Raw genomic sequence first — 14,833 nt, 5'->3', positions numbered from 1 at the left:
GTCATATTCTTTCTACCGGGAAGTCAATATTTGGTGGAAAAATGGTTCACCTGCTTTTGTAAGAACAGCCTGTATTGGTAAAAAAAAGAAAACCACAGCCCCAAAATGGACCCACTTAGGTTAAAGCCCCAAGTCAACAAACCAAGACTTAAGACCTAAACTCACCACAGTTTCAGCTCCCTAGAAGCGTAACTTTTAATTAGTCAATATAGGATTTCCTGGTCAATTCTAGGAAATTTACTGATGGATCCCTTTTACTCCCCTTAAGAGGGCAACCTTGCCTATACAATGCATTCCTTGTTAAGAAATTTCTTTCTTGCTCTCTTTTAGTGCCCTCCCTCTGCCTTCAAAAACCTTCCTTCTGTTTAGCTCAGCGGAGCCTCCCTTTAATTGCTTGATGGGACGCTGCCCAACTCACGAATCATTTGATAAAGCCAACCAGATCTTCAAATTTGCTCAGGTGAATTTTGTTTTTGAACACTCTACCAAACACAGTCACATGAGCTTCTAGGGAGTACCCTGAATCTGGGGAGAGCCATTGCTCTCAAGGAAGAACCAGAATGTGGCAAATTATAAAGCCAACGGAACAGCAAGGAACTAGGAAAGATTGCATTTAGGTAATTGGGAATTAATGAGGGACCAGCAGTCAGAGCTGCTTAAACCGCCAGCCTCGTGGCTGACTGTAAAACGTCTGGTAACCATGCAGGACGGTCACTGGACAGAGAAAAATCGTCCATATGCTTCCAGTCCGGATACTTCAAAAAATGTCCTCCAATGTCCTATAAAAATGTTCATACAAAAAAAAAAAAAAAAAGCCTACTGGTGGGGAGGCTAATTTCATTTAACAGTTTACATGTTAACTTTTACACAGGGCTTACATGCACGAGTCAAGTTTCGGCCCGAATATTCGGCTTTCTGATTTCTTCCCTCTTCTGGTAATCTCAAGCGTTACTGGAATGCAGAAATAATCTGCTGGGGGTGACAACGTTGCAGTCTGACCCCACTGTACTTGTCTTAACGCCTGGCAGGAGGCCAGTTCAGTCACATGTGCATTTATCTGCCGGCAGTGTAGATGGAGGGACGGAGCCCACAGCTACCATCTGCTGCCCTCCCCCAGCATCCCTCGAAATGAAGACAAGGTGGGAGTTTCTCCTAGAGACGGGAGCAGAGTGTACTTCGTGGTGCGCCCACTGGAGTGTTTCCAGGAAGCAACATTTGCACCCCGCACGTTAAAAAGCAAAAGAGACATCTTGAGTATGGCTTCCCCTGTGAGGACGAGAGGTCGTCGGTCTGGCGCAGATAAGACCCAGTGAGGCCCGCAGACCCCTGTCTAGATGGGTCACACACCTCCCCCGTGTGCCTGTTCCCACTCCCATGGCTCAGCTGGCCCGCCACCTCCGTTTCTTTCACCACCCCGTGGCCCCTCGGACATCTGAGTTGGCGATCCCCACTCCCAGCCCCTTCTGCGCTCCTCAGGCGGATACGGTACTTACAGCTGCATGACCAAGTACAAGTGATTTGGGCTTTCGTAAATGTCTTCCAGGGCAACGATGTTTTCATGCTTGATCCTGAAAGAGAAAAAAGCACACACACATACACACACACACACACACAGAAGAGTGAGTATAATTAGACACGAAAACTTTAAAAAACAGACATCATTAGAGCAAAAACTTCTAAGCCCGAATCCAAATTCCACAAAGTGACTTTTGAAACTCTTCACAATCTTGTCCCCAAGCTTCCTTCCAGACCTATTTCCCGATATGGCTCTCTTGCTCTCTGCTCCCCTTCATCCCCGAGGTGCTATTTACAAGCTGGTGACTGCGGATTTATGGTTGTTCCGGCATGTACATCCCAGTCTCCCTGCATTCATTCATGTGAATCCCAGCAATGGGCCAAAACTGTAAACATCCCCTTACCTTTCAGGGCCCACCTCATCCGGCTGAACCCCCATGGGGCGTGTAACCACTCCCTCTTCCACAGTCCCACAGTGGCCCTCACACACCGGCCTCAACAGGTCACTGTGTGCAAACCAAACCCATCCCCCTCACAGGCTAGATGTGCCGGGGAACAGATCCACTGTCAAGTTCATGACTCCAGTGCAGGCAAAGGAACACCAGACTGACCCCTCCTTGGGGTGGGTTCTAGTCACTGCCATCACCAAAGGTCAACCCAGCACCCCAAGCTAACTAGACTGGTGCTAATCAAAATATTGTTCCCAAGCACGGCAACCAGCATCTCCTGGAAGTCTGTTAGAAATGCAAATTCTCAGGCTTCACCCTGGTCTCAACAGATTCAGAATCCCTGAGGGCAGAGGCCAGGAAGTGTTTTTAGTAAGATCCTTAGATGATCTGTATACCCAAAGCAGAAATTCTGCAGTCAACCAGTGCTTCTCGAGCTTCAGCGAATCACCTGGGATTCTGGCTACACTGCGTATTCTGATTCGGTGGGTGCGGGGCGGGCCTGTGGGTCTGCATTTCTGACAAGTCCCTGGTCCGGGTAGCAAAGTCCTAACCACAGAACCAAGAGAGAAGGAAACAGCCTAAGGCCAGTCCCTGGAAATATCCATTAAGAGTAGCTGTTGCTCAGACTATAAGGCTTGCTATTTACTTAAAGCATTTGAGAGAAGAATCATTTCATTATTCTATGAGCTAATGAACTCTTACCACAAGCCTTTCACTTAAATGACTGCTGAGCCATTTAAAAGCAAGCATTTCATGTGCAGATTCCCCTGAGCCCCTGAAAGCAGGGACCACGTCTCACTTATTTTGTTCCCCCCTCATACCTAGCATCGTCTGCTTAATAAACGTCTTCTGGATGAATGACCGATACGTGAAGGTTGTCCCTACTAACCAGCGAGAATCATTATTAACTTAGGGGAAATGGAGGCCATTTTCCTAAGTGTGAGATGCCTTTCCCTCAAAAAGAAGCTTATTAGGTGGAACAAACCAGAATATGATCTTCCCTCTGAGCAGATGAACAAAGAGAACAAAAAAGTTAACTGAGGGTGGCAATGTTTTGCTTTGATTTCTACAGCTCTGCTTAGTCAACGCAGTTGCTCGTTTGCAGAAGCCAAGACGGCAATGCACGAAATTCACATTTCATCCGCATACAGCGCATAGAGCTCCAGCCTGCTATTTATTTCTTAGCAGTGGCTACTTTGATACCTGAGCACAATAAGATCACAGTATATTACAGGAACCAAGTAAACTATGCTACCAAGGAAACCACAACACATTAAGTTAGGACTGCTGAGATCCCAGATGTTTGTGGAATTATCATTAATGGGTCTTCTGAAAGAATTATGACCACAAAAAAAGTATACAGCATATGAGTTTTTCCCAATTTTTAAATTTTTAAAAATTCACAGTTAGAATCATTCACAGGGGCACATTGTCTTTCAGTGAAGTTAACTGGGGGGGGGGGTTAAGTAAGAGCTCAGACCAATGAGAAAATGAAATAATAGGGTTCATGTGAAAGGGTGCCAGACAAAATTCAGGGTATCCTGCATGTCTAATTCTAGATAAACAACAACCACCTTTTTAGTGAAAGTCTGTCCCGAATATCGCATTGTTGTTTATCTGAAACTCAAATGTGATCGGGCACCCTCCATTTTCATGTGCTAAATCTGGCCACGCTAGTTACATGAATCACAGTCAATGAGCCTCTAAACTGAGCTTAGAGATTTGTACCTGCCGTTCTACCCTCTCTCAGAGGTTGAGCCAAGGAGGCTGTTTGAGTCCTGGAGTACAGCCATTGATACAAATTCAACTATATACAAAGAATCAACTATGCACAAAGTGCTTGCCCCGCCAGAATAGAAGACTCTCATAAATTAAGAATATAATCCCTTCTTTGGAGGCAAGGGATGGGGAAATTAAAGTGTACTTAACCTGCCATGTCTTACATGAGCTCTTGCAGTGGCTGGAACGATACGGGTCCTGGCTATCCCCCCTCAACTAATGAATCAAGTAGTCAAGCAAATGTCATTTACTGAGTTGCTTCTATGTTCCTGGAAGAACACAAGAAAAATACACAATGAGATTTTGCTCTCAAAAACTTATCACCTAGCTGGAGACACCCACGAAAGCAGTAAGAAAAAAATTAAGAGGCAAACTCTATACTATCACCATTAGGTTCAGAAAAAGCGAGGCCCTGGAGGGGCCAGAATTACAGAGAAGGCCTCAGAATGGACGGGCACTGGGCTGGATGAATGATGTTTGAATAAACATACTTCAGAAATTTCAAAGAAATCCTCGAATGGCCTCTTAAATGTCTCTTAAGAAAGTGGTTTAACTAACTTGTAGATATGAAGACATGATAGAAGAAAACATTCTGGCTCCCAATAGTTGTGCTTAGGTATTTTATGCCACCCTCAGACTCTTAAAATCTACAAAAATTGAGCTCAAGATTTTAAGGCCAGGGCACCTGGGTGGCTCAGTCAGTTAAGTATCTGACTCTTGGTTTTGGCTCAGGTCATGATCTCACAGTTCGTGGGTTCGAGTACCATGTCGGGCTCTGCACTGACAGCATGGAGCCTCCTTGAGATTCTCTCTCTTTCTCTCTCTGCCCCTCCCCTACTTGTGCATTCTCTATCTCTCTCTCTCTCTCTCAAAATAAATAAATAAGATAAATAGATTTTAACATTGTTTTAGGACTAGGTGGCCTTCACAAATGCCATAGGAACATCCATGCACACATGTCTGGGCACCCACCAGGGACCAGGTGCAGCATGAGGAGTCCCAAGAATGCCAGGTCAGCCTGCATGGAGCTCACGCGGGCGGGCTTCCAGCTGCAGCAAGGACACTTCACAGGCAACCTTCCTTATATTTACCAGAAACCAGCCTCCTTGTAATTAGTAGGGACTCCTGGGAGCAACAGAGGACAAGCTTAGACCCTCGTCTCCTACTCCTACAAATATCTGAGGGATAGAACATCTGCCTACTGTTCTCTTCCTATGGCCGACCAATCGTCCTCCAATGTGGTTTATTTTCCAATCATCATGCTATGGCCACTCTCACTTTTCCAGACCTGAGAGCAGTCATCCCAGTGTAAATTCTAGCACCAAGAACACAGTATTTTTTTTTTAATTTTTTTTTCTTTTTCAACGTTTTTATTTATTTTTGGGACAGAGAGAGACAGAGCATGAACGGGCGAGGGGCAGAGAGAGAGGGAGACACAGAATCGGAAACAGGCTCCAGGCTCTGAGCCATCAGCCCAGAGCCTGACGCGGGGCTCGAACTCCCGGACCGCGAGATCGTGACCTGGCTGAAGTCGGACGCTTAACCGACTGCGCCACCCAGGCGCCCCAAGTATTTTTTTTTTTTTAAACGGGATTTTATTTTATTTTATTTTTAAAATTTTTTTTTCAACGTTTATTTTATTTTTGGGACAGAGAGAGACAGAGCATGAACAGGGGAGGGGCAGAGAGAGAGGGAGACACAGAATCGGAAACAGGCTCCAGGCTCTGAGCCATCAGCCCAGAGCCTGACGCGGGGCTCGAACTCACGGACCACGAGATCGTGACCTGGCTGAAGTCGGACGCTTAACCGACTGCGCCACCCAGGCGCCCCAAGAACACGGTATTAAGTAAGAGATGTGAACTAGTAACCATTGAGAGTGGATGTTATACTTTTGCAAATAAAGCCTAATATTAGGTTCATTACAATTTTTTAATGTTTATTTTCTTACTTTTGAGAGAGAAAGAGAGAGCACAAGCAAGGGAGAGACAGACAGAGAGAGAAGGAGACATAGAATCCAAAGCAGGCTCCAGGCTCTGAGCTGTCAGCACAGAGCCCAATGCAGGGTTCAAACTCACGGACCGCGAGATTATGACCTGAGCCGAAGTGGGATGCTTCACCCACTGAGCCAACCAGGCTCTCCGGGTTCTGTTTTTTTTTTTTTTTTTAAAGCAGCTGCACAACTGTTGGCATATAAAGAATATACGCTCCACAGGGGTAGGGATTTTTAACTGCTTTGTTCACTATCATCTCCCTAATACCAAGAAAAGCAAACAGCAGGTAGTATTTTCAATATGTATTTGCTGAATGAATCAATGAATGAATGAATAAATATTAAGTGTTGGGTCAATTAAATGACCAGATCAGTTTTATCTGAACTTCTACCAAACAAAATCTCCTTTCTTACTCAATCTTGAGCTTTTGAGCTTAAAGTTTTCACCTTCAGCTTCATTAAATTCAATCTTTTGAGGTTCAATGGAGTGCTTCAAATGATCAAGAATATTCTGAATTTTTATCCTCTCGTCTATTATGTTTACTACCCTTCTCAACTTTGGGCGATCTACGTATTTGCTTGGTACACATCCATCCCGATATGTCTGGATCCAAATTCCTAAAGTCTTAAGTGGGAAGGTTACAAGTCAGAGCTGGGCTCTGATATCACACCAGAGACCCTCATCAAGATAACCCATGACATGAATCAGCTGGCTTTGACTGCTGTCATGCTGTAAAAGCCCAGCAGGGCTATCATCTAGCCTATGTTTTACCATCCTATCCATAAGGAAACAATTAGATTCCTTGCTGAAATGACATTCCTCAGTTTTACACACCACGTAATACTATTTAAAAGGGAAATGGAACGTTTGGGAAGATTTGTTCTTAGTAAACCCATGGTGGCTCCTAGCAACCACTACAGTCTTTACTAAACGATCACAAACCATCTGCTTAATTTACTGTTCCCGAATTGTGCTGTGCCTTGAAGCCAGACTTCCCAATCTACACATCTCATAGCCTACCTGGTTTATGTTTGGAAAACTTGCCAACACCTCTTACATTCTTTTCCTGAGCATTTCAACCGTGACTCTTTTGTGATAGTGGAATCTCTTCAGTCTCCTGGGATGTGAGACATCTAAATCTAGGGATGAATGAATATTATCACTTTCATTAGGCCCTGCTTACACAGCTGTTTGACATAGACCATTTACTGAGTGTTTACTACAGGCACACCTTGGCAGGTTGCTGGATTGGTTCCAGACCACCACAATAAAGGGCATTTCACAACAGAGAGCATCAAATAAATTTTTTGGTTTCCCAGTACATATAAAAGTTAAGTTTACACTATACTGCAGTCCAGTAAATGTGTCATAGCATTATGTCCAAAAAAAAAAAAACCCACCAAAAAACAATGTGCATACATTAGTAGAAAAAAATAACTTATTGCTGGGGCACGCACTGGCGCTGGCTCAGTCACTACTGCATGCAACTTTTGACAGTGGGGTCATGAGTTCAAGCCCCACGTTGGGCATAGGGCTTACTTCAAAAAGTACTTTCTTGCCAAAAAGTGCTGACCAACCATCATCTCAGCTTTCAGTGAGTCATCATCTCTTTGCTGGTGGAGGGTCCCCCCTCAATGTTAATGGCTGCTGACTGATCAGGGTGGTGCTTGCTGAAGGTTGGGGTGGCCACGGCAATTTCTTCAAATAAAACAATGAAGTTTGCTGCAAATGACTTTTCCCTTCATGAAGGATCTCTTGGTAGAAGGTGATGCTGTTTGATAGCATTGTCCCCACGGTAGAACTTCTTTCACAATCGGGAGTTCGCTCAAACGCCACTGCTGTTCTCTCAACTGGGTTCATTCGTACAGTCTTCTAAATCCTCTGTTGTGGTTTCAACAGTCTTCACAGCATCTTCACTGGGACTAGATTCCATCTCAAGGAACTATTTTCTTCGCTCGTCCAGGAGAAGCAATTCCTCGTCCATGAACATTTTATCACAAAATTGAGGTGATTCAATCCCATCTTCGGGCTTCACATCAAATTCTAGTTCTCGTGCTGTTTCCACCACATCTGCGGATACTTCCTTCACAGAAGTCTTGAGCCCCTCAAAGCCCTTTGAGACACTTAAAATCACTTTTGCCAAACTCTTGTGAATGTTGATGTTTTGACCTCTTCCCAGAATCACAAATGTTCTTCATGGCATTTACAATGGTGAATCCTTTCCAGGTTTTTCAATTTACTTTGCCCAGATCCATCAGGTGAATCACTCTTTATGGAAGCTCTAGTCTTACAAAATGTTTTTCTTAAGTAATAAAACTTGAAAGTCAAAATGCTCCTTGATCCATGGGCTGCAGAATGGATGTTGTATTAACAGGCATGAAAACACCATTAACCTCACCGTACATTTCTATTAAAGCTCTTGGGTGATCAGATGCATTGTCAATGAGCAGTCATAGTTTGAAGGAAATCCATTTTTTAGGTCTCAACAGTGGGATCAAAATATTCAATAAACCATGTTGTAAACAAATGTGCTGTCATCCAGGCTTTGTTGTTCCGTTGAAAGAACACAGAGTAGACTTAGGGTAATTCTTAAAGGCCCTAGATTTTCGGAATTGTAAGGGAGCTTCATGTTAAAGTTACCAAATGCATGAGCCCCTAACAAAAGAGTCAGGCTGTCCTTTGAAGCCAGGCACTGATTTCTCCTCTGTAGCTATGACAGTCCTAGATGCACCTTCTTCCAATAGAAGGCTGTTTCATCTACACTGAAAATCGGTTGTTTAGTGTAGCCACCTTCTTTAATTATCTCAGCTAGACTTTCTGGATCACTTGCTGCAGCTTCTACGTCAGCACCTGCTGCTTCACCTTATGCTCTGATGTTACAGAGACAGCTTCTTACCTTACACTTGATCTAGGCAAAAGGCCAAGAAGCGAGGTTTCTTACCTCAAACATCATGAAGCTATCTCTACTAGCTTCACACTTTTCTTCTGCAGGTTCCTCACCTCTCTCAGCCTTCACAGAATTGAAAAGAGTAAGGATCTTGCCCTGGGTGAAGGCTTGGCTTAAGGGACTGTTGTGGCTGATTTGATCTTCTGTCCAAACCACACAAACTTTCTCCACATCAGCAATAAGGCTGTTTTGCTTTCTTAGCATTTGTGTGTTCACTGGAGTAGCACTTTTAATTTCCTTCAAGAACTTTTACTTTTCATTTACAACTTGGCTAACTGTTTGGCACAAGAGACCTAGCTTTCAGACTATCTCAGCTTTCAGCATGCTTTCCTGACTCAGTTTAATCATGTCTAGCTTTCGATTTACAGTGAGAGATGTGTGATTCTTCTTTTCACTTTGAACACTTAGAAGCCATTCTATGGTTATTAAGTGACCTAATTTCAACACTGTTGTGTCTCATGGAATAGGGAGGCCCGTGGAAAAGGAGAGAGGTGCAGGAAAGGCAAATCAAGAACAGACCAGTCAGAACACACACAACAGTTATCAATGAAGTCTGCCACCTTGCATGGCATGATTCGTGGGGCCCCAAAACAATTACAATAGTAACATCAAAGATCACTAGTCACAGGTCACCGTAACAAATATAATAATAATGAAAAAGTTTGAAATGTTGCAGGAATTACCAAAATGTGACACAGAGGCACGAAGTAGGTAAATGCTGTTGGAGGAAAATGGCACCAACAGACTTTCTCAACACAGGGTTGCCACAGCCTTCAATGTGTTAAAACCAAACAAAATCCCTCCAACACACACACACACACACACACACACACACACACACCCCACAATAAATGCAAAGTGCAAATAAAATGAGGTATGCCTATATGTATCAAGACCATACTAAGTATTTTTCATTAGTTTATTTAATACACCAATCCTATGAAGCCGCTACTGTGAGATAATGAAAATATATATTGGCCTCTGCCCCTGGTTCCTGGCACAGAGTGGTAAGAAAACTAGGAGCATCTCTTATGTTAATATTTGGCCTCTGATGCCATCCCTGACATGGGGCTTCTAAAACTTACAAATTTCTGGGTGATAGGAGTGTCTTTTTGTTTATTTATTTTTTTGAGAGAGAGAGAGAGAGAGAGAGAGAGTGCACATGAGTGGGGGAGGAGCAGACAGGAAGAGAGAGAACTTCAAGCAGGTTCCATGCTGTCAGCACAGAGCCCAAGGTGGGATTCAATGTTGCAAACTGTGAGATCACGACCCGAGCCCAAATCAAGAGTTGGATGCTTAACCGACTGAGCCACCCAGGCACCCCTGGAGTGTCTTTTGTTCTAATGAAACTATCTGAGTGGGTTCCTGGATGACTCCTTGGTGAGGGCTGGTCACTGAAAAAAAACAAGTCATCATTGGAATTTTCATCCCTGTCCCCCACTTCCTTGGGGAGGGGAGAAGGGCTTAAAACAGAGTTAATGATCCATCCTACCTACATGATGAAGCTTCCACAATATCTCAAAAGTACAGGGTTCAGAGTTTCCAGGTGGGCAAACACATCCATACCAGGAGGGTGACATGCCCCCAATCCACAAAGATAAAAGGTTCTATGCTCGGGAATCTCCCAAACCTCACCCTGCGTATCTCTTCATCTGGCTATTCATCTGTATTTTTCATCATACCCTCTAATAAATTGGTAAACATAGTGTTTCCCAGAGTTCTGTGAGCTGCTCTAGCAAATTAATTGAACCCAAAGAGGGGGTCATTGGAACCTCTACTCTTGAGCCAGTTGGTCAGAAACACAGGTGACAACTTGGGCTTGAGACTGGCATCTGATGTGCTGGGGCTGGGAGCAGTCTTGGGCTGAGCCCTTAACCTGTGGGATGTGACACTATCTCTGGGTTAGAATTGAGTTAAGTTATAGGACACCCTGCTGGTGTCCAGAGAATTACTTGGATGTGGGGGACACCCACACATTTAGTGATCAGAAGTGAACTTTTGCAGTGTTTTGTGTTAAGTAGTAAAGGAGATACATAGGGAAGAAACACACAATAGGCAAGAACTGGTTTTTTTCCCACATATGAGATAGTAAAATGGGAAAAATTAGTTCAATATATCATTCCCCCCATTTTTAAAAGAGGAAAACTAAGACACCAAGACATTAAGTAAGTATTCCAAGGTCATACAACTGGTAACTGGAATTGCCAAGAGTCTAACTCCCAAGTCCATGTTAAAGCACTTATACTATAACTTTCTGTAAACTAAGTTATAATGAGAATATGGAAGAATTCATATAAATTCAGTTATTTGTATGAAATCATAACACCTAAAGTCAGGACATTACATTTCCTAACTAATGATACAATACCCACTTCTGGGGGTACAGAGATTTGAACTATCCTGAAATCTAATGGAAGCTCTCAAGATCCTTAGAAACATCCTGACACATGAAATCCCAGTGGGTCAAAATGAGCCAAAAGAAGAGATATTCAGAAGCAGAAGGAATAGTTAGGAGTCTAGAAATTGAAACTAGAAAGGGCCTTGCATCAGTCCACATCTGCTAGTGTCATCAAAAGGAACAACAGGGGCACCTGGGTGGCTCAGTTGGTTAAGTGTCCAACTCTTGATCTTGGCTAGGGTCATGATCTCATGGTTCATGAGTTCAAGCCCTGCATCGGGCTCTGCACTGACCGTGCAGAGCCTGCTTGGGATTCTCTGCGTGTGTGTATATGTGTGTGTATATGGAAAATAAATTTTTAAAAAAAGAATAAAGTGGACAAAGAGTTGGGGATGTCAGCTACAAGCAAATGGCAAACCAAGGTGCCACTAACTGCATAGCTTATATAGCTAAATCCTATAGTTCATCATTGTCTTTCTAAAGGCCAAACAGACCTTCATACATAAGGAACATTCATCCCCAAAAAACATACCTTTCTAAAATGCTCATGTTTCAAAGGAACAATGTCACTAAAAGCAGCTTTAGGTGAAGATAACCTGACTTAGTTTTAATCACTTGGCATCTACCAGGCCCAAAGTAAACATCAGGTGGTACATCCATGGTCAGAAAGTAAATGCTTTACATGGCAATCTATGCTAAAGTTTCCATAATCACCAATGAAAGACAGATGAGCTGGACAGAGGGAAGTGGACTCGGGCACAGAGAGAGAGCGAGAGAGAGCGTGAAAAAGAGAAACTGACTGGGAGCACAGCATACATGGGCATTGATGCAGAGGCCTGCACACTTGGTAACTGACAGCCAAGCAAGAAATCCCTAAAAAGAGCCAGGAAAACATTTGAAAGTTAATTCATGCAAAAAATTGTACCAAATGCACAAGTAGGCCCTGTTCCAAAGCCCCCAAGCTGGAGGGAGCATCGGGACCCAGAGAACAGGCACTCTATGGAACGCGCATGTGTCTTTGAAACAGCCGCACCATTTCTCCCTCCTGTTAATTCTCCACAGGTCAAAGATTCACAAATTTTGAACTCCATGTTAAAACAAGGAATGTTAGGAAAACAGAGAAGAAGAGAGAAAGGAAAGTTCCGTATATTTTCCTTTCTTTATCCTATCATGGATCGTTGATCTGGAGTGGGAGGAATGGTGGCAGCAATTATGAGTATTGCTATAATTATCAGAAGAAGGAAAAGGCAAAAAAACACCCTTCCATTGTGTGATCACTGGAAATGGTCAATCATCTACTCTGGTTAAAGGGGCCACTGGAACAGAAGAGACAGGAGACAAGGTGATTATTAACTGAGACAGAGCAGAGGATGGTGAGGAACAGATCTCCACACGGGAGCTCAAGATGAGGAAGTTACGTCAATGAGTGGAGACAGGCTTCCTGTCCTCGTGTCTCAAACACTTACGCGTTAATTGTCCAGTCAGGAAAAGTCCCTTCTCCGGGGGAAAAGCAAGCCCCTCTTTTCAGATAAAGACCATAAAAGACTAGGTCTTTCACTACCCACCACCCCCTTTTTTCTAAACCACCTGGAAAATTTAAATGCCAGTCACAAAAAAGATCCTATAGTTCTCAGGCATGGCAAATTGCCTCAAAAACATTTGGAGAATATTGTGATATCTTGGAAAACACTCTGGTTTGTCTAAGTAAACACAATGCTTTCAGGAAATAAAGAAAATCATTTCCTCCTTTCCTAGGTCAGATTATCTCCACCCTCACCCCCGCCCCTCCAGTTATAAGCAGCACAGGAAATAATGCTGAGAAAATCAGGATACTGTCAGTCACAAGGGAAAGTGGTAGAGTTGAAATATTTGCCAGATGGCATTAAAAAAGAATACCTTCCCTTTTTATAACTTACCAGGCACATTCACAGATGGTACTTCATTTCATTCTCACAATTCCACAAAGTAGGCATTATTTTTCTTATTTTGCAGATGATCGCTCCCAGTTTATAACCACTTAATTGTTCTCTCTCCCTCCCTTGCTCTTGCTAACCATTCTCCAGGCTGTCTCTTGAACCATCAGCCCACAAAATAAAAGTGATTAAACTTCTCAGCTTGAAATCCTTCCATAGCTCCTCATAGCGCAGGATGAAGTCCAAATGACTAGACACAACTTACGACGTCCCATGTTGCTTGGTCCCCACCTGCCCTCCCATCTCCACCATTGCACCAAAACTTTACTGGCCTCGGGCAGCTCTCACATACCTACGCACACCTTCTCTGGCCACATAGGTGGGCTCGTTCCCTTTCGTGTCTTCTCACCAACCGATGCATCCTCCTAGACGGGATTCGTTCTACATCATCCAATGAGGACCCTTTGCTATTCCTCACCTCATGCAGGATGGATCCTCTCTCTTCTGGACCAGCCCAGTTCTTTGATCACTTTGTTGCTGTACTGCATTGCATCCATCTGTCTGTACGTATATGTGTGTCCACATTTAAATGGTTTTATGTGCAGAAAAAATGTCTAAAAGGATACACATCAACCAGCTACTAATAACCTCAGAAAGTGTGCTAAGGTGGTAGGGGATTTTCACCTTGTAGTTTTTCTGTGCCAGGATTCTTCATCTGAACCAAAGAACAGAGAAAAAGGATTCGAGGGACCATTTTCTCACTTCTCCGGAGGAAGGTACCATTCTAGCTGCATAGGAGAGAAAGTTAATTCAGAACATACCATGAACGCCTTGGGGCATTTGAGCTTGATTCTCTCACTGAACACAAGTAGAAAAACGCTCCCAGACCGCTACGCTGCCAGACTTTCACAAAGAGGTGCTTTTTCAAAAGTTCTTGATCAAAATCATTAACACCTCGTTCACCAAAATATATCCAAAATGCCGGACACAAAGAAATACATACTAATTAGTCTAACTGCTCAAGAAACCAAGAGATTAGGTTGTATCTCAGCTCTGACACATCTAACTACAAGATTTCAGACAAGCCATTAAATACTTTCTGTCTTGATTTCCTCATTTGTTAAATGAACATTAAAGTATATGGTCTCGGGGCGCCTGGGTGGCCCAGTCGGTTCAGTGTCTGACTTCAGCTCAGGTCACGATCTCATGGCTCGTGAGTTCGAGCCCTGTGTCGGGCTCTGTGCTGACAGCTCAGAGCCTGAAGGCTGCTTCAGATTCTGTGTCTCCCTCTCTCTCTGCCCCTGCCCTGCTCACACTGTCTCCCTCTCTCTCAAAAATAAACATTAAAAAAAATTTAAAACATATGGTCTCATTTTTTATCTGTTTACACATACATATCTATGTGTAGAGGTAAAATATGCTATGTATACACATGTATGTATCATATTACATATACGGTGAGATCTTGTCTGTTGAGAATATGGGCGGCCACAGGAAAGACCAGAATTCAAAATCCAAAGCTTCAAATCATCTCTTTGCCACCAGCAGATGGAGCTGTAATCAATGGGAGACTAAAGAGCAAAGATGGGTAAGTATATCAACTACATCTTAAGAATGCAAGGCAGTTTTATTGTTGTTGTTTTTAAGGAGTAAGTACCACATGTGATACTCTCTCATTGTGAAATAAGTTTTGCTTTGAATTCTTAAAAACAAACAAACAACAATTAAAATCCTTGTGTGCAGCTGACCACGTTTTCAAAAAAGGCATCTCCGGCATCCTTCGCACCATGTAGAATACACAGGGTGGGGGCCTGGCCAGCATTCCCTGACAGCCTTGGGAG

At 43.4% G+C, this 14,833-nt stretch overlaps 1 protein-coding gene across 2 annotated transcripts in view; it reads right to left on the bottom strand.

Moving 5' to 3' along the window:
* CAMK1D (calcium/calmodulin dependent protein kinase ID) overlaps positions 1-14,833 on the bottom strand; it is a 433,382-nt gene that overhangs the window by 163,418 nt on the left and 255,131 nt on the right. For both annotated transcript variants that reach the window (XM_047067247.1, XM_047067248.1), the window contains exon 3: positions 1,494-1,568. In XM_047067247.1, the coding sequence (XP_046923203.1) occupies positions 1,494-1,568 (75 nt within the window). The remainder of the gene's footprint in view (positions 1-1,493; positions 1,569-14,833) is intronic.

Source organism: Lynx rufus, unplaced genomic scaffold (assembly GCF_022079265.1).
Source record: "Lynx rufus isolate CCGP_SWC_20201006 ecotype Redwood Valley unplaced genomic scaffold, mLynRuf1.p SCAF_7, whole genome shotgun sequence".
Lineage (NCBI taxonomy): Eukaryota > Metazoa > Chordata > Mammalia > Carnivora > Felidae > Lynx > Lynx rufus.
This window is presented reverse-complemented; position numbering and strand designations above follow the sequence as displayed.